Source organism: Mchenga conophoros, linkage group LG13, assembly GCF_057382185.1.
Source record: "Mchenga conophoros isolate Kocher_MC1m ecotype Shallow Benthic linkage group LG13, M_conophoros_male_GT1.1, whole genome shotgun sequence".
Taxonomy (NCBI): Eukaryota; Metazoa; Chordata; class Actinopteri; order Cichliformes; family Cichlidae; genus Mchenga; species Mchenga conophoros.
Window position 1 is genome coordinate 33653453 of NC_140538.1, and position 27286 is coordinate 33680738.

The following is a 27286-nucleotide window of genomic DNA, read 5'->3' on the forward strand; positions in this document are numbered from 1 at the left end:
GCAGAGCCTTCAGTTTTCAGGCCCCTCTTCTGTGGAACCAGCTTCCAGTTTGGATTCAGGAGACGGACACTATCTCTACTTTCAAGATTCACACTTTCCCTTCTGTTTTTCACTCATCATGTGTTTTTTCTGATGTGATTTAGTACTATATAAACAAAACTGACGTTAAAGATTGAGTATGCCAGGTTTGTGAAGGCAGCCTGATACACGTCGATTCAGTGAAGCTGCTGTCCAATCACAGTGTAGGCACGTTGAGCTGGAGGTAACCTGCTGTTTTTAGCTGCTGTTTGCCAGCAACAGTGAAACTTTCTGTGAAGTCGATATGATTTTGTTGGACTCGTAAATAAAGTCTTAGGTGATGTGAGCATGTAATCAGCCTGTTTATCTTGAGCCTAACATCAGGATAATGTTATCTCATAAGCAGCTGTTGTTGCTGCTCCTGTCAGCTGTAACCTGTTGGCAGTAACTGGAATAAATAAGCATGTTTATGGTGTGTTTCCAATCGAGGGCAGACTGCACCTTTAACCTCCTGGGACCTGGCGTTCACATATGTGGACATTTATTTAGACCAAAATACCAATCAGCCCAAATATCAAAGAGAAATTAAAAACGCTGCTGTGGAAGAGTTCAGGTCTGAGGAGATAAGACAGCAACAAAAAGAGAGTCTATTACTTCTTCCAACAGAAATCAAGGTGTGCTCGTAGTTACTAACGGTCAGAGGTTTATGGTTTCGGTTGGATAAAACTACAACTAATGACCAACCAACAGCAGTGAAAAAACTGGCAGCATACAAAGCAGTTTATTTGCACAAGCAGGCAAAGAAGGATGCTTAGATGCAGTTCTCAGCTTCTCCAAACGTAGAAGACGAGATATTTTCCTCAGACAGGACTTACAGTCTGTTCTGCAGCCTTCAAGCTTCTGAAAACACCCTGAACGAACTAAACTGTTCTCAAATTGTTTTAGCAATGCTCGAGTTTCACAGTGTGACCCAGAACTACCCCCACAGTTCATCTACTTTAAAGAAAGGTTCTGCTTTACCCAAACCCGGGCAGAAATCTGCTCCTGACAGGAACACGGACCACGCACAGTCCACATAAAGTAATTTCACATTCGGATTCACCAACTGTTATGTAGCTATAGCACTGGACTGAATAGGTCCTAGCAAAGTGCTATGACCAACAGAAGCTGTGACAAGAAGTGATCTGTTTACAGTAAAGTAGGAGAAGAGGGGAGTGGGATGAGCAGAAGGAAAAAGCAGACATGCACTGTCTCCAGCAGGATTTCTTATAACAGCCATTACTGAATGAAAAATCACTAATCATGTAGCGATGCTTTGGAAACACACACACACACACACACACACACACACACACACTGCTGTGTCTGCCTGCATGGTCGGGTCCACCTGTACTTAAATCAAAGTCAGTGTGTTTTGCCATGATAACGTCCATCCTTCAGTTTGGGCAGGACACCGAGGACACACAGCGTTTGAAATGTTGTGGCTCAGCACACATGTGTAGTGTGTTTGGTTTTTTTACAGGTGCTTACAGCGTTGACAAAATGCACGAACGGACCAAACGAATACTGGTTTAAATGTTATTAGTCAGGCACAAACTGAACTGTAAGTGCTTATTGTTTGCTCCCTGTTTCAGGAGTTACAGGTGGTGGTTTCACACTCGCTCCTCCGTGCAGGAAGAGCCTAAGCCAAAGGAGTCACACTGAGGGGGAGGTCCACGGGGACAGCACTGAGGGGCTCTCCATCCATCAGCACACAGTAAGTGGTTTATCCTGACAGAATCACATTCTGCAGCGTGATTAACAAATGTTTTCACATGAGATATATGAGGCGACGCTCTGCATTCCAAAAACTCTGTCAGGCTGACATTGCATTTATTGCTGGAAGGGGAAATTGATCAGTGATGATTTTGTGTGTCTTTGTGTTCAGCTGAGTGAAAACAGCACGTGGGCCAGAGTCAAAGACGTGGTAAGGAAGACTAAGTTAAGGAATCACAGCAGGCTGGGAGCAGCCTCAGCTTCACTGAAGATGTCCTGCCCACAGCTCTACAGGTGAGGAGCATGCTCCACACCACAGTGTACGTCTATGATCTGCAGTCAGGTCCAGAAGAACTTGGATAAACGGCCATTTTGCTCCTTTTTCACATTTTGTCGCGGCACACTGGCCCAAATGATCCGATGGGCAGCTAATCAGGGGTCCGTATACAGCTGGGGACCCATCAGAGAGGCAAAAGGTGGTCTCCTAACAAGTGATGCAAGTGAAGCAGACCATCATCAGGCTGAAAACGTCCCACTCTCCTTTACGAGAACATTTCATGACACCCACACACACTACACAAGAAGACTGATGTACCTGCACATGTTTCAGTGTATGTTTGTTTTTCTTCACAAACATAAACAAAACTCACGTTTTCTGCTCACTTTCAGTAAAACACACATTTTCCTGTTTTTACTTTTGCTGTAAAACATGTATCAACATAATCCTGCTTTCCTTCTTCAACTTGTCAAAGACACGTTACATCCTCACGGGTCGAAATCACACCAATTCAGAGCCACTGAAAGGGCACTGTACCCGTGTCCCCTGTGTGATAAGGAAGATTTATAGTTATTTATATGTGAATATCCAGCATGAGCAATGTGTTTTGGAAAGGACAGCCTAAGAGACCTTTAGGCAGGATGCAAAGACTGGGACTCTAAAAGGGGCTTTTCGCCTGTTCTGGATGAACACTGGCTCTTCTTTATTTGAGAGCTTGTCGAGGGAGGAGTTTAATGGGAGGTGGAGGGTTGCTGGCACTTCAGCCTCTCCCTCTGTCCTGACTGGAGCTTGGCACCCACCCAGATGGACAGAGCAGGGTTGGGAGAGTCAAATCAGCATTCCTCAGTGTTCTCGTGTAGGAGTGGGAGTCTGGGATTTAGGCCTAGTAAGGTCTCGCTGTAATCCAAGATGTTTTAGAAACACCCTTCTCCTGCTGACACATGCACAAAGTAAAAGAGTATCTTAGATGTGTACGTGCACATGTTTACTCCCTGCCTTTTCATCTTTACAGGCCTGATCTGGGACCAGTACAATCATCTAGCACCAGCAGGAACTCTATGATTGCTTTGGGCCACCGGAGTACACTGGACTTCCCGTGGCTTGAGTAAAGATCCGGGTAGTGAAGAGTGCTTTTGATAAAAGAGCAGAACGACTTGATGCTGGCCAGACGACGGTTGTAGCATCTCCAAAATAATGAGAACAGTAGTTTGGAGTACTAAAGGGTCTGCGTCCTAATCATTTCATTAGCAGAGGCAAACCTGGCTGTTTGTTTTGGACTATACAGACTCTACACAGCAAAAGCAGATGCACACATAGCAACATGTGCAGCTTCTGCATACAGGGACGTAAATTATGACACGTTTTTACTGATGTCTTATGTCTTTTTTATTTGTTCCTCTTTAAATGCACCACCATTTCTTTCAGATGTTGCTTCCAGACTGTCTTGTGATTTTTTTAAAGTGTAATAGTTCTTCACTCAGTTTCACTTTCAAGGCTTTTATTTATGAATGTTTTGAGGAATCGGGGAAAAGGGGACGACAAAGAAGATGTAGCGGGTCTAAAAGTCTATCTGCAGCACGTGAACTGTATCTGAAACTCAAGAAATGAGATCAAATGCAGCAAAGATCGGACACATGGACTCTTCACCAAAGCTTCATCAGAAACGGCCTCCGTAGAAGGCTGGCTGTCAGGAAGATGGAGGAAAGGCTGAGGTGTGTCACATTACACAAGAACTGACTGAAAATCAGTGTCAGCGGGTCTGATGAGCCAAATTTGAAGCATTAGTCAAAAGTTAAAATCAGCGAATGAAGATGTGATCGGCTGATTTCTGCCACATGTAGTCAAGAAATGACTTTGTCTGACTTGTGGCCCATTTCCGTTGGCAGCCATATTCCCATACGTGCCTTTTACATGTTCTCCATCAGGTTTCGCTGACGTTTTATGCTTCGCCGTTCCTTTCCTCCGTCTGGTGTTTGTTTTTGCAGAAACAGCCTGTCTGGTCAGGCCTCCTCGCTCTCCAGTGTAATGAGCAGTTCATGAAGTCATCTTTTGATTGGAGACTTCTGCTTCTGTGAGACTGTTGTGCTGAGCTGGTTCAGTCTTCATGTTGAAGACGTTTTATTTGACAGCTGCTAAACTTTGCACTCGCTCTCTCCAGCCTAGTATGGCCTCGTCCACAGCAGCTCCTGTGACCTCATATTGAGACTTGTAGTGCACAGCTACCAAAGCAGGTTCAACATTTCACAGCACGTCCAGTGTAACAAGAGAATAAAACACCATCTGGCCATGAAACTGCTTGTCAGCTGTTCTTACTTTGTTGTTGTTGTTCAGCCTCTGGAGATGGGAGATGTAAAATCCTGTCTGCGTGCTCTCTGTAACTGTGTAACAATGTCTTTGTCCTGATATATCGGACTGAAATCTGTAACTGCTTGCAGAGTTTTGAGCTCTAGATGTCAGTGCGCTGTTAGTACAAAGTCAAACTGATTCCTCAGAGGAAGTTTTGAAGGTTTTCTAAAAGAGGATTTTGAAGTTGGTGTGATGCAGAACTTTAACTCAAAATTATGAGAGCTGAAGACAAACAAAGCAAACACCACATGAGACAATATACAGTACGTGCTGGTTTATTAAGCAGAGTTTAAGTCCCCGTTCTTACAGCTCTCAGGCAGGAGAAACACTCAATAAGGATTTAGTATCAGTGATGTCACTGATGACAAATTTGATTCGATGTTTTCAGATGGGAGCTTTTTAAATGTAAAGATGAATAACCCAGAACAGCACTGCGTGGGCCGAACCTCCCTCTGCTTCTGCTTTGTCTGTTACAAGTAACAACAGTGATCACAACATCCAGCCACAATCATTACAGTTACCACATAATGTGCAACAGAAAGCCAAATGATTTGAATATGTACACATATGTGGCAGAGGAGACAGAAAACCATCTTTGCTGGGAATCATTCTGGCCTTTGTTGCTCTGGTCGAATTATTAATGAAGCCATAATGTGCTGTAAACCGAGCATGAGGAGCAGGAGGAGAACTCCAACAGAAACAACATTTGAAGTGGTTTTTAGTCATATTTGAGCTTTAATTTCACTCCTTGTTTTCCCTCTAGTCTCTTTATCATTTAAACAGAGAAGGCCAAGGTTTCCTGTTTGACTGACAATCACACACTGCCTCTACACAGGGACACTCATTTTTATGCTAAAGATACCAGTGCTTCATTTAATTTACACAGCACATCGTTTTTTTCTAATATTTTTTGAAAATGTTGAAAATCTTCACAGGTCATTAATAATATATTAGTGTAAATATGAACAGTTTTGAGGTGTTCAGCAAAGCTTTTCATGTTTTTTAAAGATCACTCCCTGGAAGTCCCACCTCAGAGTTGAACTGCTGCATCGAACTTTAACTCACACCAAACATCAACTTCTATTTCAAAATGAGCCAGATGAGGCGCAGAGCTTATCCAGCTGAAGACTTCTGCAGCATTTCTTCAACCAACATTTTGGGTAAAGTTGTACACAGTAAAAAACAAAGAAAGATGGAATAACTGGGACTAAAGCGAGATCTGACGTCAGCTACTCCCAAAGGACTTTGGTGTTGAAAAGAGCAAAAGGAAAATGTTGTCCTCAAGCAGTCATGATGTTATTCTTCGAAGAGAGGCGGAGGAGAGAGTTTCAGTTGGAAACTTTCTGTTCCCAGCTGGACGGAGAACAGAGATCCTGTTTTCTCGTGGCAGTGGGAGACTTCTGAAAGCATGGACAACTAGGAAAGAGAGAAGATATAGAAACAGAAGAAAAAAAGATCATGGTCCATCCTGATGCTCACGTGGGCATTGTTGGTGGTGGATAGCACGGCACCCTCGCTGGTCTGCAGCCTGACTGACTGCAGCTCAGGAGGTTGAGCTAAACCACAGGTTGCATGGCTTCGGGAGTGACTGTGCGTTGTTAGGAGCCCTCAGTCCCTGTGCAACCGCAGTGAGAGCTTGGATTGTATCGTCAGCAGTAAGTCTGGAGCTGAATTTCCAGGATTCTGTTTTCCTGTTGGACTATTATCAGGAACACTAGTCAACATTAGATCAGAGTAGGTTAGATAAGTATAATTCAAGGGATTTGATTCTGTTTTTATTACTTTTGGGTTGTGCTTTAATAAAATATCACCCATTCAAATAGTCTAAATTGTGCATATTCCTTTTTTAACCCTTTGTGAAGGTAAAAACTTGAGTATCACGGGGCGATTGTGGCTCAAGAGTTGGGAGTTCGTCTTGTAATCGGCAGGTTGCCGGTTCGAGCCCCGGCTCGGACCGTCTCGGTCGTCATGTCCTTGGGCAAGACACTTCACCTACCGCCTACTGGTGTTGGCCAGAGGGGCCGATGGAGCGATATGGCAGCCTGGCTTCTGTCAGTCTGCCCCAGGGCAGCTGTGGCTACAACTGTAGCTGCCTCCACCAGTGTGTGAATGTGAGAGTGGATGAATAGTGGCATTGTAAAGCGCTTTGAGGGGTCCTGAAAAGCGCTGTATAAATGCAATACATTATTATTAATAGAGTTTAAATAGCTCTTACAATTTACTCCAGATTTCTAACAGTTCAACTGAGTGGCTTGGCACTGATCTAGAGGGGGGGCTGATGAATACTGGGCCTGCAAGGCAACTCAGGGTTCCTCCCAGTGGAGGAGGGAGGGTAGACATTCAGAAACCAGTGGCCTCGCTCATCAACTCCTAGACTCTGCACTGCCTGCTGACCCACAGAAACATACATCAGGATTAGATAAACGGGGACTTCCTGTTTTGGGGTGCTGGTCCCACAGATGGACACACCCTACCAAGGCTACGTGCACTGAAATAACTGGATAAGCAAAGACTGCTTTTTTACCAGTTTCGTGGCTCAACCTGCCAAGAAACTGCTTATTGGTCCATCCAGTTACTTCTGAGCCTCTGAAAATGTCGTTTTGTGTAAAAATAGCTAATGCAACACTTCTGTGCAACAAGCCTGCACGTCAATCACATCTTGATTGTTTGACATTTCAGAGCAGTACACAAGCACACAAACTCACCTGTAGGATCACCTGCTTGTGTTTGTTTTTACTGCTGTTGTGTAATGATAACTGTTTTTAAACTATAACAAAAAACAACAAGCACTGCGTCACATTAATTTCAGCATCAGTGGAATCTGTCATGTCCTAATGAAAATGCGCTCGTTTTAATACCCTGGATGGTCCTCGGTATAAGCAGCGGATTTCATCCCAGGACTGCTCCTGCTGAAGGTCCAGTGCTGCCTCAGTGAACACCTGCGTCACAGCACATACACCACAGACGCTCTATTACGATGTCATTTGTTACATATTGTGTAAAAAGTGCAAAAATGACAGTAATTTAGAAAGAAACCAGAACTGCAACATAGTTATTAGTTTGATCCGTCTCACATTCGATTGATGAGACTCACGTTAACTACAGAATGCTGTTGACATTAATGTTGACATTAAACTACAAACTGAGATTTGAATAGAATAAGTTGTGTACGTGATCCATGATTTCAGAGTTATTGCTCAGAAAACGTTTGAGCAGAAACAGATCAGCAGAGGGCCACAGCGCGACGCCCGGGGGTCGATCAAACCTACCTTCTTCCTGAGAGCCGACGCCCCTGTGTCTTGGCGTGCTGATGTCACATGTGTCTGTGGCACAGAGAGGGACAGCGTTGTTTCAGCCATGTTAGTTTCAGTACAACGTTCTTCATCCTTGGACTCAACAATGAAATCAAAACAGCAAGGTTTGGAAGGCCGCCCAGCTCCGCCCATGTCATGAAACGCAACACCAGAGCATCTGGGTTAATAGGATGTATCAAATGTGTCATTTAAATACAAACGTGTGTGTCCACAGAAACACCAAACAGATAAAGCAGCCATTAAAGATCAGGTAAACAGATTGCACAGAAAGACGTCAACACGGACGCCCCGGCAGCACGCACACGCGTGTTACCACATCGCACAGACTCGACGACCAAAACTCATCGAACCAACAGCAAAACATCGTCATGAATTTATCTTGGCTTCGCTGCCATGCTTCCACCACAATAAAAGCCCACCAGTTTCCCATCAAAGGTTGATGCTGGTATGTTCTGCATTACTCGCTTGCTTTTATGAACCAGCTGTTTTGTACAGCTGCTGTTTTCCCCTCAAAAATGACCTCTGACAAGAAAGCCTCATTTCTGCTGTTCAGTACCAAAGGAAACTAATTAGGCTGTAAGAAATCTCTTAGTTTCTGTTTCCACTCTCTGCTGTAGAAAGTTCTGTTTCTTTATGACTAAAAAACAAAAACTGGACAGTCTGAAATGATCTGACGTTTTATTTCTTACAATTTAAATCCAAAGAGTCGTGCTGATGGATTCCTGTCTTTTTCTTCATCATGTAGAAAAACAGTTAAATATGTAACGTCTTCACACTGACAGAGAAGAGTGGGCTGTAGGTGGTCCCCCGTTTAAAATGAGTGTGACACCCCTGCTGTGTCCTTTCTTGTTGGATTAGCTGTTTGGTTTTTCTCCTTTAACTGCATCAACATCTGTGCCAAAGGGTCAGCTCCAGCTGCAGGTTCAGTGCTTGGAATGACCAGAGCTTTAATCAGCCCTATTTGCAACACAATAACAAGGAAAGATGAGACTGTGGGCTGTCTGACAAAATCGCTTCAAGCCACTGAAAATGGGAGACAACAGTTAATGCTACGCTTTCTAAACCCCTGCTGAACGTCTGCAGTCACATCTGTACTGTCTGATTCCACACAGCCATAAAGGTGAACATGTGAGCAGAATACATTTTGCTTTAGCTCGGTGATTGTTGTATTTTTGAACAAACTTCTGTCATTTCATGCTGGGTTAAAGCACTGACATATCTTCTTTCACTGTCTCACACACACACACACACACACACACACACACACACACACACACACACACACCTGTGCCAGAGATGTGCTACGGCCTCTCTTTGGTTCAGTGGAAGGCCCGACTCTTCCTCCGTGGATGGCCGAACACTTGTAGCACCTCCACTGCCGCTGCAGCTCTGAAGCACAGCCCCACACACAATCCTTTTGCTGCAGGCACTGCAGGTGGTACAGGTGACCACAGCTGGAGAGACAGACATTCATAAACAGTCATTTTAATGTCTATGGATTGTTTTGCTTTTAGCAACAAGTTCCATCTAAGAAAGCCTAGTGAAGGGATCTGTGAGCTGTGGGCCAAGGGTTCTAATAATGAGCCATAACCAAAACTTCTGGCATAATCTGGATGGGGCGGTGTAAAATTCAATCAGTAGACCGGGTCTGCTTTTTGTCTCATAGGGCCTCTGCTGGGCTTTAGCATTACGTGGTTTGCATTGAGGTCTTTCAGACATTATTGCTGCTGTGTGCATTAAGGCACTCCCAGAGCAGGTCATTCTGACTGACTGGCTGTTAATGAAGATCACTGACTGTTTTCTCCTCAACTTATTTGGTTTTCCTTCTCCCTCCCATCATCACTAACCGGTCGCAGCAGATGGCCCCGCCCCTCCCTGAGCCTGGTTCTGCTGCAGGTTTCTTCCTGTTAAAAGGGAGTTTTTCCTTCCCGCTGTCTCCACGTGTTGCTCACAGCAAAATGTCTGATTTTCGGGCTTTTTCTCTAAAAGAATCGAGTCTTTAACTTACAGTTTGATGCGCTTTGACAAAACTGTTGTTTAAATTTGTGTTATTTAATAAACCTGAATTGAATCATTTCAGTTGTTTTGGTCAGGCCATTATCCTCGGACGATGACTGCCTACAAGACTTCACTGATGCTCAATGACAACATTACTTAACTTTAGATTTTGCACAAGATTGCTTAGTTCACTAGCTTATCATGTTGGTAAAACTCTCCATGACGGCATCTTAATCACAAATGGCTTATTGATTATATGGAAAATGATGAGATCATTAAAATTATAGGACACAGACATGAGACGACATGTAACAGGTCATACAGGCTCTGCGGGTGAAGAGCAGATCAGAAAATAGTTATTCAAGATAAAGTTTATAAAAAGATGATTCAGTTTGTTACTTGTTACCAAGACCTGGGTATGATCAGCTGTGAGCCTTTTAAGTCTTAAACATTGTATAAACAAGGCGTCATGACTGATTAACAGAACATTGGTTTGTTAATGTGTTATTCAATGTTCATAAACTAATACTGAGTTACAGTCATGATGCGTGCTAATGACACTTTGGCAATAACAAAAGAAGAAACATGGAGTGCAAACATGATTATACAAAAAGTAAAGGAGCTGGAAGAGTTTCCCATGTAAACACACACACATATGTATACATATATAATGCGTGTGTGTCACCTGAAAACAATGATCTCCTCAGATGCGTCCTGCCTCCTCTTGTACTGCTGGAGGCAGATGTTACAGCAGTCTTGTCGTGGGTGGAGTCCTCTTGTGACAGCAGCACGCAGGTGAGCCAGGGACCAGTGGAGGTCGTAGTTCAACAGATTGGTGGTTGTTTCAAGTAAAGTCTGAAACATTTTTTTTCTTAGTTATGTCTACATTCATGTGCCATAAAGAGTTCAAAATGTGTAATTAGAATAACGTGTTTCCTTCACAGATCAAGGCTAAAGATTATTGTCACACCATGACTACATGAGCAGCACAAACCGCCCGTTTCAACCCATCAGATGGTAATGATGGGTTGAAACGGGCGGTAATGTCTATGCTATGCTGAAAACGTTTCCAAAGGCATATGTCTGCATTCATGCAAACAGCAACATGTGTGTAAAAGCTCGAGAGGTTCTGATTCATCTGTTTTTGCTCCTGGCAAACAACGATTATTAACACGTCATCATACAATGCTATTGTCCATGGAGACACGTCTCTATAATATGGTTCCTTTCATATACCCAACTCAAACAGCTGTTTAGAGCACAAATATTACCTGCAATTCACACACACACACACACTGCTCGTGCCTATGGTACGACAACTTTTCTCGTGCCTATGGTACAACAACTTTTCTCCGTGCCCCTGGTACGACAGCTTTTCTCGTGCCTATGGTACAACAACTTTTCTCGTGCCTATGGTACAACAACTTTTCGCCGTGCCCCTGGTACACCGCTCAGTAGCACTTTGCCACACAAACTCTCCTCGTGCCTATGGTACGACAGCTTTTCTCGTGCCTATGGTACAACAACTTTTCTCGTGCCTATGGTACAACAACTTTTCTCCGTGCCCCTGGTACGACAACTTTTCTCCGTGCCCCTGGTACGACAACTTTTCTCGTGCCTATGGTACAACAACTTTTCTCCGTGCCCCTGGTACGACAACTTTTCTCGTGCCTATGGTACAACAACTTTTCTCCGTACCCCTGGTACACCGCTCAGTAGCACTTTGCCACACACACACACACACACACACACACACACACACACACACACACACACACACACACACACACGTCTTACCTGTTCATAGTTAAACGTGTCCAGCATACCCAGAATGAGGCCTTGAATCTCCGCCAGCTTGCCTTTGCCATACACTGGATCCTAACAAACAAGCAGGCAGATGCAGTCTGATGTTACGCAGTGTCAGTGAACAGTGTGACCATATGTCTGGTGCTCTGTGGCACAGACAAATAAGATTAAGCTAAATCAGGATGTAAACACAGCCAGTAATTAATTGCTGTGTTGGTATAAACTGCTGCTACTGTTCATAGGATTGTTTGACCAATCTGAACAAACATGTTGTTAAACAGTAAAATAAGTCCAAATAATGAAACGAGCCTTAGCTTGCATTAAACTCAATGCTAACATAATTTAAATGTCGTCAAACTGGGGCGATGTCGGACCACACAAAGAAACCAAGAGTATTTACTACAAAATGACTGGAATTCATGTGAAACTTTTCTCTGTGGGAGCGTCAGTGATGCAGTAGCTCGTCTGGCTCATGATCCGTCACAGACTTTGTAATCAACTGTCTGTGACTGAGAGCAAAGGTTATGCTGGAATAAATTCTAGATTGTGCTGTAGGAGAAGCAGCCGTTCTGATGAACGGTGGATGAACACATCCTTCAGCCGGAGGACCTGATAAAAATGTTTCACTCATCCAGGTGATTCAGTCTCAGCTGACTGCAGGTTTCCACATTTGCACAACGACTGAACTAGCATCACTGAAAGAACAATGGGCTGGGAGGTCGTGGTGTGCCACACTGCATATTTTGGTATCGATCCGATACCAAGTAAATACGGGCCAGTATCACCGATAACGATACTTTTCGATAAATAAGGTGGATGCCTCGTTGAATCGCTAAATCTCAATTGATTTTCATGACCTTAAGTGTTTTTGTGATGTTTCCTTTTTATTATTCAATAGTTAAAACACAGGACAGAATTAGGACAAAGTTTATAATTAAATAAAGAATTGCTCTATTATTGTGGCGGGCGTGGTCTGCGATGCTGCTGCAGGTAGGATGGACTCACCTTCACGTCATTTACTTACCTGGATGACTGAGCATGCAGCAAGACACATGAAGGGTGGGTTTAAGAATTTCTCACCGTACTGTGTGTGTGTGTGTGTGTGTGTGTGTGTGTGTGTGTGTGTGTGTGTGTGTGTGTGTGTGTGCATATAGATGCACGGACAGACTGCATACAAACCTGCAGGATCTGTTGAATGATGGCAGGTAAAGAAATAAAGCTGCTCATAGCATTGAGAACCTTCATCGTGAGCTCCTTCAGCACTAAGACATTTACAGACATGATGAATTAGCCACACCAAGAACTGATTCAATAACAAAACAATAACAAAAAAACGCTTGTACAATTTTCTCTCTGATGAGCAACAAAATCACAGCTCAAACAGTCTCACGGATCCTTCTGCAGTTAGAGCTAAACTGTTTTATTTCCTTTGAAACAAAGTTCATGTCGTCAAATCAGCTCCCCACAGTGAGCTAGCCCATCAGTGCTGAGGACTACAGCATATTCATCACCCTGCTCAGCCCCCCGGACATTCTCACTGAATAAACTCAGACTCAGTTATGTCTGCACTGGGTTCACTGCAAGTATATTTGTCTAATTTCTAGTCAAAATATCTCATCACACTTAAAATAAGACACAATCAGCTACAGAGCAACATTTCAGTGAGATATGGGGACTTGTTTTGAGACGGTGCATCTTGGATCTGGAGAATTTTCACTTGTTCCATTGGCTCTTTTTTTCACTTAATACAAGCTCTAAGCTCTGGCATGCAGGATCAAACCATCAGTGTTCAGAACAGTGGAGGGTTCGCTTTATCTCCTGAGCTATGCTAACGTGACCCACCGGTCACTGCTGAACCCTGAGAGCGGGCAGGAAGGACAATGGGAAGGAGGTAATACTGGTCCTGGGTCAATGAAATATTCTTTTAAGGGAGTGCTGCATATTCTATCAAACAAAGGTAAACACACTGAGCTTTGTCTGAGCACATACAGACAAAATAACTAGGATCATTTGACATTTTTAAATGCTCTAGTCTAAAACAGCGGTCTCCAACCACGGACCGGTTTATGCCCGACAATATTTTCATGGACCGGCCTTTAAGGTGTTGCGGATAAATGCAACAAAATAAAACTAGTACCGGTACCGAAAAAAGATTTATTCATAACACACGTGAAAAGACCCAGGAAAACCGAGTCAACGATAAAAAGGATAACAAAATAACGCTGAAAACCGATAAAAACCCAGAAAACCAGACATTTCATACCTGAACCTCAACTCTCGCGGCCCGGTACCAAACGACTCACGGACCGGTACCGGTCCGAGGCCCGGGGGTTGGGGACCACTGGTCTAAAATGAGGCGGTAGGACTTTAACTAAAGAGTCTCAGTAGTTTTTCCACCACTGTGGTTGAACATCAACATCAAAACCTAAACTTGATGTGTAACGCTGGCCTGACAGTGTGTTTCACACTGTAGTTATATTTGTCCCATCTCCTGCCGTAGCACAAGCTTATAATCACTATAAAACTGCACTGAACAAAGGGTTACTAGCTCGTCATATTCAGGTTATTAGGCAATGGCTGTTTTTGGCTTTGTTGAATCACAGAACTGGTCAGTTTGTCTGACCGAGGGAGCTCAGCATCAGTAGCTTTTTATACTTTAACAAAATGTGTTAAATTTACAAAAAGCCATCAGAGAGCTGCACAGATCTGAAAGACTAGAGAGGAAGCATCGTCATAGTGAGGCATCTTTGTTTACATGTGTAGTGATGCATGCAAACTGTTACCGTCAGAGGTGTGTTTAGCATTGAGCCCCTTTACTTGTTTCTGAGACGCCATCATTGTGTCCAACAGTGGAAACCAGAGAACCTGTGAGATAAGGAAAACAAGGAATAACTAGCAATGCCAGTTCTTCACAGCAAGCGTACCCGCGCACAGCACCCACCTCTCTCTGTTTCTGGTCCAGGCCCTGACAACTTCGATGACAGAAGACAATGATGTCATTCACAGACTCCTTTAATTTCATCAGCACCGATTCAGTTCTTACAGCCTCGTCCCATCTCCCATCCTTCGCTCCACTGTCACGCTCAGCAGTCAGAGCACACAGTGTTTCCTTCAGGGTCTTCACAGAGAGCAAAAAAGCTTTTTGACACAACAATTACATCCATAAGACAGCAGCAGTATAACAACCTGGTCTTTCACTATTTTAAGTATGAAAATGTTTTACTTCACAATGAAAAACACTGTCTGTGTAAACACCAACATACCACTTACAGGTCACTTTGTTACACGTGTTCATCTGCTTTGCAATGAGAGTATTGACTCAGCCAATCACACAGCAGCTGCTAAGTGCATTCAGGCCAAGCTGCTGAAGTTCAAAGTGAAACTGGGAAGGTTTGGGTGCAAAGTGACTTTGAACATGGTTGTTGGTGACAGACAGGCTGATTGATGGGCTTGGATTTGCCCACAAAACCATCTTGTAGGGTTTACAGAAAAGAAACTACCCAGTGAGCAATTCTCTGAGCAAAAATGCCTCATTGATGCTGCAGTCTGAGGAGTATAGGTATTCTGCATCGAGCTGATGCGAAGGAAACAGTAGCTCAGATGACGGCTCATTAAAGCCAGTTATTCTTAAAGGGCTACAGCAGGAGCCGATTACAGGAGGCACCACTTCAGCTAAGAACAGGAAACTGAGCCAACACTTTTCACAACAGAAGCCAGGAAACACTAATTTGATGAGCCGCAATTTCTACAGCAACATTCAGACAGGAAGATCAGAATTTGACATGAACATGAAAACATGGATCCATCCAGCCCTGTGTGTAGCACACTTTAGGTCTCTAAGTACCAATTAAGTTAGAACTGTGCGACACGACAGAAATCTCAGATATGTCACAGTTCTCGTCCCGAGAACGATATAAAGCACAGCTTTTCCTGTCAGCTCAGTGACTCTTGGGCAGCTTGTGTGAAGTGTTTTCAGCTGGGCGTCGAGTGTTTTGACCGATGCATTAAACGATACATTTCTACACATAAGTTGTAACAGCCGCCATCTTCTCTGGTTTTCTCTGTGCCTGCATCCACGCGGTGACCATCCAGACCATGAAAAAATATTGCCGTAAACAGTTTTGCGACGCCGCGAAACAAACAACAGCGTATAATATGAAACAATAGATGTTTTCATTTTGTCATATCGCACAACGCTTAATTAAACATTGTTTAAATGCTACATCCTGCCAAAGTATTGCCCGTCCCTTTACAACCACAGTGTACATGATGGCTGCTTCCAGCAGGATAACGCATCACGTCACAAAGCTCAAACAATCTCAAACTGGTTTCCTGAATATACTCAGATGACCAGCTCAGGCGGTAGAGCAGGTCATCTACTGATCAGAAGGTTGGTGGTTCGATTCCTGACTTCCCCTAGTAAAATATCCTTGGGCGAGATACATGCATGTGTGTGAATGTTAGCTAGAAAGCACTTAGAAAAATGTGCTGGTGTGAATGGGTGAATGCACAAGTTGTATAAAGCGCTTTGAGTGCTCAGAAGAGTAGAAAAGCACCATATAAGAACCAGTCACCCCGCCCAGAGGACCTCTGGTGTGAAGATCAATCAGAACCTCTGACGAATGTTTCAGCACCTCGATGCCACCAAGAATTAAAACAGCTCTGATGTCAAAAGGATGTGACAGCGTGGCAGCCCAACAAAGTGGGCAGTAAGGCAGTAAGGTCATTGCTTGTTGTCTCGAGTTAAAAAGGTTTACGATTAGAGCATAAATATTGTAGAGTCTTTACCTCACAGTTTAAATCGCAAGTGTTGCTATATAAATCAGCTGAATTGGTATTTTGATGTTATGCTGTTACCTCTAATGAGACAGCAAATGCTCCGTGAACATCTCCTTTCATCTCCAGCAGGTAGGCTGTAGCTTCGTTGCAGTGGTGCTTCTGAGTTATCTAGAGATAAAAACATTGAATGTTTAACACGGTCGCCTCAGTCTGGCTGCAGGATGCTTACCTGTGCAGTCACGACTAACATGCTGCTTGATTCTTTCCACTGAGCTGCTCCAGCTTGCTGTGTTTATGATTGACACTCAGTGTGTAGATCATCCTTACACCCTGTGTAATTTCTTATATTTGAAAACACCCATTTAAGACTTGTGAATTTAAATTTACATTTTAAATCGTATTTCCTACACTGTGTCGAGCATGCGTGCACTGTGCACAGTCAACAGCAAGAAAAAGAGTTCAACTGCATTTAAAGTGTTCATCCTGACTCTAGGCAACAATTTCATCATCACAGCTGCGCAGACATCTCTTCTTCTTAAGATGAGGTTAGTTCGGTGTCCTGGTGGATCTGTAGATACTTAACAGACTGCAGTAAAACTTCTAAAAAAGCAGCTTGAAGGCAAATGAAGCTATGAAAGACTACAAAAACCTTTAATCTTCTTCCCACCTGAAGAGCTGAAACCCAGTGAGTTATCTCAACGACGAGGACCCCACAGCTTCTATCGCGGCTTCTACCGCGGCTTCTATCACAGCTTCTATCAGAGCTTCTATCAGAGCTTCTATCGCGGCTTCTATCACAGCTTCTATCACAGCTTCTATCACAGCTTCTATCGCGGCTTCTACCGCGGCTTCTATCACAGCTTCTATCACAGCTTCTATCGCGGCTTCTATCACAGCTTCTATTGCGGCTTCTACCGCAGCTTCTATCAGAGCTTCTATCACGGCTTCTATCTCTGCTTCTATCACGGCTTCTATCGCGGCTTCTATCAGAGCTTCTATCACAGCTTCTATCGCAGCTTCTATCACAGCTTGTATCGCGGCTTCTATCACAGCTTCTATCACAGCTTCTATCAGAGCTTCTATCAGAGCTTCTATCAGAGCTTCTATCACGGCTTCTATCGCGGCTTCTATCACAGCTTCTATCACGGCTTCTATCACAGCTTCTATCAGAGCTTCTATCGCGGCTTCTACCGCGGCTTCTACCGCGGCTTCTATCACGGCTTCTATCACGGCTTCTATCACGGCTTCTATCGCGGCTTCTATCAGAGCTTCTATCACAGCTTCTATCACGGCTTCTATCACAGCTTCTATCACGGCTTCTATCACGGCTTCTATCACGGCTTCTATCACAGCTTCTATCACGGCTTCTATCACAGCTTCTATCACAGCTTCTATCGCGGCTTCTATCACAGCTTCTATCGCAGCTTCTATCGCAGCTTCTATCGCGGCTTCTATCACAGCTTCTATCACAGCTTCTATCAGAGCTTCTATCAGAGCTTCTATCAGAGCTTCTATCACAGCTTCTATCAGAGCTTCTATCACAGCTTCTATCACGGCTTCTATCGCGGCTTCTATCACAGCTTCTATCACGGCTTCTATCGCGGCTTCTACCGCGGCTTCTATCGCGGCTTCTATCACAGCTTCTATCACGGCTTCTATCACGGCTTCTATCGCGGCTTCTATCACAGCTTCTATCACGGCTTCTATCGCAGCTTCTACCGCGGCTTCTATCACAGCTTCTATCACGGCTTCTATCGCGGCTTCTATCGCGGCTTCTATCGCAGCTTCTATCGCAGCTTCTATCGCGGCTTCTACCGCGGCTTCTACCGCGGCTTCTATCGCGGCTTCTATCGCAGCTTCTATCAGAGCTTCTATCGCAGCTTCTACCGCGGCTTCTACCGCAGCTTCTACCACAGCTTCTATCGCAGCTTCTATCGCGGCTTCTATCACAGCTTCTATCACGGCTTCTATCGCGGCTTCTATCACAGCTTCTATCACGGCTTCTATCACAGCTTCTATCACAGCTTCTATCACGGCTTCTATCACAGCTTCTATCACAGCTTCTATCACAGCTTCTATCGCGGCTTCTATCACAGCTTCTATCACAGTTTCTATCAGAGCTTCTATCACGGCTTCTATCACAGCTTCTATCACAGCTTCTATCAGAGCTTCTATCACAGCTTCTATCGCGGCTTCTATCGCGGCTTCTACCGCGGCTTCTACCGCGGCTTCTATCGCGGCTTCTATCGCGGCTTCTATCACGGCTTCTATCACAGCTTCTATCACAGCTTCTATCGCGGCTTCTATCGCGGCTTCTATCGCGGCTTCTATCACAGCTTCTATCACAGTTTCTATCAGAGCTTCTATCACAGCTTCTATCACAGTTTCTATCAGAGCTTCTATCACAGCTTCTATCGCGGCTTCTACCGCGGCTTCTACCACAGCTTCTATCGCGGCTTCTATCGCAGCTTCTATCACAGTTTCTATCAGAGCTTCTATCACAGCTTCTATCACAGTTTCTATCAGAGCTTCTATCACGGCTTCTATCGCGGCTTCTACCGCGGCTTCTACCACAGCTTCTATCACAGCTTCTATCACAGCTTCTATCGCGGCTTCTATCACAGCTTCTATCACAGCTTCTATCGCGGCTTCTATCGCGGCTTCTATCACAGCTTCTATCACAGCTTCTATCGCGGCTTCTACCGCGGCTTCTATCACGGCTTCTATCACAGCTTCTATCGCGGCTTCTATCGCGGATTCTATCGCGGCTTCTATCGCAGCTTCTATCAGAGCTTCTATCGCAGCTTCTATCACAGCTTCTATCACAGCTTCTATCACAGCTTCTATCACGGCTTCTATCGCGGCTTCTATCGCGGCTTCTATCGCAGCTTCTATCACGGCTTCTATCACGGCTTCTATCGCGGCTTCTATCGCGGCTTCTATCGCAGCTTCTATCACGGCTTCTATCACGGCTTCTATCACGGCTTCTATCGCAGCTTCTATCGCAGCTTCTATCGCGGCTTCTATCGCGGCTTCTATCACAGCTTCTATCACGGCTTCTATCGCGGCTTCTATCACAGCTTCTATCACAGCTTCTATCACAGCTTCTATCGCAGCCTCTATCGCGGCTTCTATCACAGCTTCTATCACAGCTTCTATCAGAGCTTCTATCAGAGCTTCTATCAGAGCTTCTATCACAGCTTCTATCACGGCTTCTATCACGGCTTCTATCGCGGCTTCTATCACGGCTTCTATCACGGCTTCTATCACAGCTTCTATCAGAGCTTCTATCGCGGCTTCTACCGCGGCTTCTATCGCAGCTTCTATCACAGCTTCTATCACGGCTTCTATCACAGCTTCTATCGCGGCTTCTACCGCGGCTTCTATCGCGGCTTCTATCACAGCTTCTATCACGGCTTCTATCACAGCTTCTATCGCGGCTTCTATCAGAGCTTCTATCACAGCTTCTATCACGGCTTCTATCGCGGCTTCTATCACAGCTTCTATCACAGCTTCTATCACGGCTTCTATCACGGCTTCTATCACAGCTTCTATCACGGCTTCTATCACAGCTTCTATCACGGCTTCTATCGCGGCTTCTATCACGGCTTCTATCGCGGCTTCTATCGCGGCTTCTTTCACAGCTTCTATCACAGCTTCTATCACGGCTTCTATCACAGCTTCTATCACGGCTTCTATCACAGCTTCTATCACAGCTTCTATCGCGGCTTCTATCACAGCTTCTATCAGAGCTTCTATCGCGGCTTCTATCGCGGCTTCTATCACAGCTTCTATCGCAGCTTCTATCGCGGCTTCTATCGCGGCTTCTATCACGGCTTCTATCGCGGCTTCTACCGCGGCTTCTACCGCAGCTTCTACCACAGCTTCTATCGCAGCTTCTATCGTGGCTTCTATCACAGCTTCTATCACGGCTTCTATCGCGGCTTCTATCACAGCTTCTATCACGGCTTCTATCACGGCTTCTATCACAGCTTCTATCACAGCTACTATCAGAGCTTCTATCGCGGCTTCTATCGCGGCTTCTATCACAGCTTCTATCACAGTTTCTATCAGAGCTTCTATCACGGCTTCTATCACGGCTTCTATCACAGCTTCTATCACGGCTTCTATCGCGGCTTCTATCGCGGCTTCTATCGCGGCTTCTATCGCGGCTTCTATCACAGCTTCTATCAGAGCTTCTATCGCGGCTTCTACCGCAGCTTCTACCACAGCTTCTATCGCGGCTTCTATCACAGCTTCTATCACGGCTTCTATCGCGGCTTCTATCACAGCTTCTATCACGGCTTCTATCGCGGCTTCTATCACAGTTTCTATCGCGGCTTCTATCACGGCTTCTATCACAGCTTCTATCACAGCTACTATCAGAGCTTCTATCGCGGCTTCTATCGCGGCTTCTATCACAGCTTCTATCACAGTTTCTATCAGAGCTTCTATCACGGCTTCTATCACGGCTTCTATCACGGCTTCTATCACAGCTTCTATCACGGCTTCTATCGCGGCTTCTATCGCGGCTTCTATCGCGGCTTCTATCACAGCTTCTATCAGAGCTTCTATCGCGGCTTCTACCGCAGCTTCTACCACAGCTTCTATCGCGGCTTCTATCACAGCTTCTATCACGGCTTCTATCGCGGCTTCTATCACGGCTTCTATCGCGGCTTCTATCACAGCTTCTATCACAGCTTCTATCAGAGCTTCTATCGCGGCTTCTATCGCGGCTTCTATCACAGCTTCTATCACAGTTTCTATCAGAGCTTCTATCACAGCTTCTATCACAGTTTCTATCAGAGCTTCTATCACAGCTTCTATCACAGCTTCTATCGCGGCTTCTATCACAGCTTCTATCGCGGCTTCTATCGCGGCTTCTATATATAGCTATAGAAACTATGTTCTACCCAGACACACTCAAGATTACTCCATACATTAACTAATGCAGCTGTTTATGGAATAATTTGGTTTTTAACTATCGCGGCTTCTATCACAGCTTCTATCACGGCTTCTATCGCGGCTTCTATCGCGGCTTCTATCACAGCTTCTATCAGAGCTTCTATCGCGGCTTCTATCGCGGCTTCTATCGCGGCTTCTATCACAGCTTCTATCACAGTTTCTATCAGAGCTTCTATCACAGCTTCTATCACAGTTTCTATCAGAGCTTCTATCACAGCTTCTATCACAGCTTCTATCGCGGCTTCTATCACAGCTTCTATCGCGGCTTCTATCGCGGCTTCTATATATAGCTATAGAAACTATGTTCTACCCAGACACACTCAAGATTACTCCATACATTAACTAATGCAGCTGTTTATGGAATAATTTGGTTTTTAACTTCTGTACACAGAAACATGCAAAGAAGAATTATAATAGTACTTGTATTGCATCTTCTAGTCTGTAGTGCTGGGAGGTGTGGAGAAAGCTCAGAAGCTGGTCTGGGGCAAAGCGGCACATTAAATCCAGCAGAAGCTCATGGAGGTCACCTTCTTGAGGTAAGATGGACCCTGAATGAGGGCCTTCCCTGAGAAGAGCAGATGACCACATAAGGAGAAGAAGAACATAATTAGGATGAGAGAGAGAAATGCAGGATTGATTCAACTTTGTGCATCTGCAAGTCTGCTGGCTTCTGCTCATGTCCAAGTGATTTTCACTATCAGATGCTGAGCACAAGGGTCCCCACAAAGCTCTGTGCAAACATTTGCGTGCCTCCCAATCTTTCCTGACGACACACTCACAGCTGGACAATTTACATGGCACCAACTATGCACCTGACTTAAACAGGAGTATATCTCCAGCTGTGTCTGCAAGAGAGCATAATCAAAGCTTAAGACGGCAGATGGTAAAACGCACACCGTACCGTGGCTCCAAGAGGCAGTTGAGGAAATTGAAAAGCAGCTGATCATCCTTGAGAGAGAGAGAAGAAGAATATTTTACATAATCACTCAAAAAATAGGAGAATATCAGAGTATAAAGCACCAATATGTCTTATTAGGAAACAGTTTCTATGCATTTAACCTGCTTTGATGGTGAATGGATCGATTATATAGCACTTTTCTACTCTCCTGAAGCACTCAAAGCACTTTATACAACAGGCCTCATCTAACAATCACACACCGGAGAGCGACTTGGGGTTAGTATCTTGCCCAGGGATATTTGGCATGCTGACTGGAGCAGCCAGGGATGGAACCACCAACCTACTGATGTGATGGAGACCACTGCTTTCTCTTCATCCCTGCTGAATGATCTTTTTTCTAGTTTTGCTTTTCTAGTGTCCTTGTCAAAAGATTGTATCACAGGTTACAGGTAGTCCAGCTCCTCCAGGATGTCACATTCACACAGGTTTGCTGCGCCTCAACATGAGAGGAGACGAGCTGCTACATGACAAGAGCCAAACAGAGCTCTAGATGGGGATCAAACCAGAAGCAGGACTAGTATCTGTTCCTTTGTGTGAGCAGGGACAGAAATGGTAAATGTATTTGTATAGCGCTTTACTAGTCCCCACTAGGGACCCCGAAGCGCTTTACACATCCAGTCATCCATCATCCACACACTGATGGCAGCTACATTGTAGCCACAGCCACCCTGGGGCACTGACAGAGGCGAGGCTGCCGGACACTGGCGCCACCGGGCCCTCTGACCACCAGTAGGCAACGTCGTCTTGCCCAAGGACACAATGACCGAGACTGCCCAAGCCGGGGCTCGAACCGGCAACCTTTCGATTACAAGACGAACTCCCAACTCTTGAGCCACGATCGCCCCACAGAAAGAGCACTACCAGAGCTCACTGTGACACAACCCTTACACAATCACTGTTTAGCAATCCTCCAAAAACTGGTCTTCAGTTTCATAAGAGTCAAACTATCTCAGCATCCTCTGATAGGAGCTCTGGCAACGGCTCTGAAAGAGGGACTAAAATTAGACTTGAAGCCCAACATTATGACTTAAGAGACAAATGAACGGAAACTGGGAGGCTGTAGCTCACGAGTTAGAGCATCTACTAATTCTAAGGTTGGTTGTTTGACCCCTGGCTGCTCGAGTCTGCATCTGTGGACAAGATACTGAACCCTGCTCTGCAATTCACTGATGAGAGTGTGAATGTTAGATAAAAAGCAGTTATGGAGAGAAAAACATGCATGTGTGAATGAGGCATGCTGCATGAAGTAGAAAAGTGCGATATGAAGACTATTGTAAATACTGTACTGTTTACAGCCCTTTGGAAAATGCACAACATATGTATTTTATCTGATACACAACAAACGAAGAAGGCAAAGGTTTGGACAGCAGTCCTCAGGTTTTAATATTTGTGCTGTTCGAGGCTTTGATTAGGCTTCAGAAACTACAACGAGGAATAACATCAGTATTTCTGTTGACCTCACCTGAAGCTCAGAGACGATGTCCTGCACCTCGGAGGTGAAATGAAACAGCACTAAGTCAGCTGATTTGCTGGGGTCAAGGGTCACCACGTCCTGTGAAGGTATGTTACAAAATGTTTTGGTATTTTTGGTCAGACAGTTTCATCCTTCATTCATCCTCCTGAATTTGCAAATACAGACATGTGGAAAAAAGGGAAACATTTAAAAATAGCAGCAAACTGGGATTCAAGCAGACTGCAAGTGCTTCAACTATTAGTTCATGTCTACTTAGTCTCTGAGTGTTTAGGTTGATATTTTGTAATCCGTTTTGCATCTGCAATCACAGAATATTTCAAATTCATTGACCAAGATGAGATCGGACTGTCTGAGAATTACAGCTGTGTTTACACAAAGACCCCACGAGGCCATGTTGGTTTTTTACTTTGTTTTTATTTATATAGCACATTTAATAACAGCAAAATGTTGGCCAAAGTGCTGCACAAAGATGAAAGATTACACAGTAACAAACAATATCAATGAAAGATTTGCGGCACCGCAAACGCCCGGTCACCTCTCTGAAGCAGCCTGGACTCAGACGTGGCCAGGAGCAAGAGATCACTTGATCTAAGAGCTCAAATAAGGCTGCAGCCAGTCAGACAGATACTCTGGAGCCTGACCGTTCAGCGCTTTATATTCATCAATAAAATGTTGGATTTAATTCTAAAGCAGACTGGGAGCCAGTGCGGCGAGCACCGGGGAAACGTGTTTGCGTCTCTTCGTGTCAGGAGACGAGCTGCAGCGCTCTGGACCAGCTGGAGCCGTGCTAGACAACGCTGGCTAACAGCTACATATGAAGGATTACAGTGGTCCATAAAAGCGTGAACTGCCCGTTTTAGTTTTTTAAAAGATAAGAATGATCTCACCTTGGATAAGATTTAAAAAAGGACCGCTGTACAACAGAGTTAATCTGTTACTCAAAGGTAAACTTATTATCAGGGATAACCCCCAGATTTTTGGCATGCGGTTTAACACAAGGTGCCAAAGTGTGCAGATCCGGGGTACTAGAATAGCAGCTTGATCCAAAGATGATCGCTTCAGTTTTTTCCTCGTTAAAATTAAGAAAATTTGAGGCCATCCAGGTCTTAACTTCGTCGAGACACTGAAATAAGGATGAGCATGTGTGTCAACTGAAACCAGCTCGCAAGTGTTAACTGATGGTGTGCTGACAGAAGCATCAGGATAACCTGTGACGTGTACAGGGCGCGCTGCAGACTGCAGACAGCAGCTCAGAGTGCAGACGGGAGACGACCACAGAAAACTGCAGAAGCAACCCGAGAGATCCTCAAGACAAGAAGATAGCTAGCTCAGTGGGTAAAGTGTTGGACCCGTGATCAGAAGGTCAGGGGTTCGATTCCCCTGAACGGCTACCCTTGAGGTATCCCTGAGCAAGGCACCGTCCCTACACACTGCTCCCCGGGCGCCTAATGGCTGCCCACTGCTTCACTGAGTGATCAGGTTCAATGCAGAGAGGAATTTCCCCACGGGGATCAATACAGTACACATTATTGTTATTCATCTAATCGTGATCCAACGCAGCAGCTTCAGAGTGAAAAACATTATTTGTTATGTACTAAGACTTTCTTCCTGCAGTGGCACATCAATGCTTAACCCTCGGTAAGGCAAGTGCAGGCATGGAACCTCCCAAACTCAGACAGCATCCGGTTTCCTTTCTCTGAATAGATAAGACTTCATTATCATATCTACTACATACATCCTGTGTTTGATCTGTGTAGGGTGACTGCATTTCTGCCTGGCAACAGGGTAATAAAGATGTGGCAGGAAACTATAGGGTCTGCTTCCTGTGTGGACTGAAATCATTTCTACAAGAATAAAACTAACAAAAGACCAAAAACAGCTGTTGATTTCTTTTATTTAATGCACTAAACACAACAAGAGAGAACCGCAAACAAGGAGCAGCTTGAGGTGTCAACAACAAAAGCCTGCCAGAGCATCTACAGACAGGAAACAGCATCTGTATGCCCATAGACGAAGGACATCCAAGACATCTGACGGACCTTCAGACCAGACTGATTTCTGAGCTTCTGTCATTTGGGACAGTTAAGGCCACACTGTTGTTAAACCTCTTGAATTAAAGCTTCCACTTTAATCCCATGTTGATTGTCTTTCATGTTGAAGCACAAAATTACAAATACTTGTACTAACTGTCGACCCTTCACAGTAACAGTGACGCATATATTGCAAATACACGTTTGTAAAAAAAGACTGAGTCAAAAAAGAAACCAAAGTGGACAAGTGACAGAGTGAGCGACCTACAGCCTGCTAACCACTGTCAGAAATGTTAGAAATCTCTCATTAAACACCTACCAATGTGACCCATTTAGCCTGTGACTGTCACACTCAACCCACCATCTACCACAGTAATAAGCACCAGGATGTAATGCACAGCTGTGTGTGTGTGTGTGTGTGTGTGTGTGTGTGTGTACTAACCCTTATGTGCTTCAGCACTTTGCTCTTGACTCGTTGTTTTTCCTCGTGGCTGTATCCAGGCATGGACAGCAGGTTGTGGATGTAGTTAAAGATTTCCCACTGACAAACAGTCACACTCAATTATTCCATAGATATAATATCTACATATACAGCATAATACATTTGCAAGTTTACACTTTTAAGTCAAATGACCTGAATAATCTCACCTTTCTGAGGGGGTCTTTCAGGTAGCAGTCAATGATCATGTCATACTGATGATTCTTCTCATAAAGAAATTCACAGATTTGGTAGCTGGTGGCAAAACACATGATAATAAGAAGAAAATCCTGCAGCATTGCTACCATTTGAATTACATGATGTGTTCATATATAAACTCTCTCAGCTGTTTTCACAGGTAACGTATGTAAGGCAAAAGATCCACACTCCTATATGTGTTGATGTGAAAATGCACAAGAGTGAAATTGGTGTATCACAAATATGTCGTGCATATCAAATACTGACAAAGTTAAAGCAGCAATAAAACACTGTGTATTTTCTCTCACTCACATGGCTTTGTGCTTTGCACTGTTCATACGGACAAATCTATCAGTAACCTTCACATTTAGAAACTTCTCAACTTTCCCTTCTCTGAGTCCAGGTTTACACACGATTTCAGGTTTTTGCCAAACAAATCCAAACTCTGCTTGGTTCATCTGTTGCCCTCAGTGTGCACTTGTTTAAAGCAAGAAAACTCAAAGAGACATTTTTCCTTCAAAGGCTGGTGGAACCACAGCAGTCAGTTAAATCAGGAGTGAACTAAAAGTTGCTCATGCAAAGTTTGCATACGTGTTGATAAATGCTGCAGTTAAAAGTTGTTAAAACTGAATTCTCCTTCGTTGTGTTCAGCTACTTACAACTTGGCTTTCTCTGCCAGCATCAGGAGTCTTTCTTCATTAAACTGGACCACGCCCCCGACCTGCAGGAGCTCCAGCAGAACCTTTAAATCAATCACAAAGTTAGTTATTACGCTTGAATCAGCAGCTGAATGCAGTAGTTGTGGTCAAAGGTTCTCATTTACGCTCTAATGACGCAGCATCTTTAGTGACTCGGGTGCTCAAGTCTGGATTTTCTCTAATCTACGAGGT

The 27286-nt window shown here is 44.4% G+C and overlaps 2 protein-coding genes across 6 annotated transcripts in view; one reads left to right on the forward strand and one right to left on the reverse strand.

Annotated features, from left to right (window-relative positions):
• The window catches only part of LOC146561782 (uncharacterized), a 39153-nt gene extending 34487 nt beyond the window's left edge, over nt 1–4666 (forward strand). For both annotated transcript variants that reach the window (XM_085243090.1, XM_085243091.1), the window contains 3 exons: nt 1653–1774; nt 1946–2067; nt 3063–4666. In XM_085243090.1, the coding sequence (XP_085099216.1) occupies nt 1653–1774; nt 1946–2067; nt 3063–3159 (341 nt within the window). In that variant the 3' untranslated portion in view covers nt 3160–4666. The remainder of the gene's footprint in view (nt 1–1652; nt 1775–1945; nt 2068–3062) is intronic.
• vps8 (VPS8 subunit of CORVET complex) overlaps nt 4656–27286 on the reverse strand; it is a 77142-nt gene continuing 54511 nt past the window's right edge. For 3 of the 4 annotated variants that reach the window (XM_085243087.1, XM_085243086.1, XM_085243089.1), the window contains 16 exons: nt 27056–27138; nt 26369–26453; nt 26163–26261; nt 23679–23768; nt 22160–22206; nt 21679–21823; nt 16372–16461; nt 14456–14632; nt 14298–14379; nt 12694–12776; nt 11506–11586; nt 10394–10563; nt 8996–9164; nt 7666–7719; nt 7255–7335; nt 4656–5812 (listed from right to left, as the gene is read on the reverse strand). In XM_085243087.1, the coding sequence (XP_085099213.1) occupies nt 5693–5812; nt 7255–7335; nt 7666–7719; nt 8996–9164; nt 10394–10563; nt 11506–11586; nt 12694–12776; nt 14298–14379; nt 14456–14632; nt 16372–16461; nt 21679–21823; nt 22160–22206; nt 23679–23768; nt 26163–26261; nt 26369–26453; nt 27056–27138 (1656 nt within the window). In that variant the 3' untranslated portion in view covers nt 4656–5692. Of the gene's footprint in view, nt 7164–7254; nt 7336–7665; nt 7720–8995; nt 9165–10393; nt 10564–11505; nt 11587–12693; nt 12777–14297; nt 14380–14455; nt 14633–16371; nt 16462–21678; nt 21824–22159; nt 22207–23678; nt 23769–26162; nt 26262–26368; nt 26454–27055; nt 27139–27286 lie in introns of all 4 variants that reach the window. The other variant, XM_085243088.1, reaches the window with a different exon arrangement.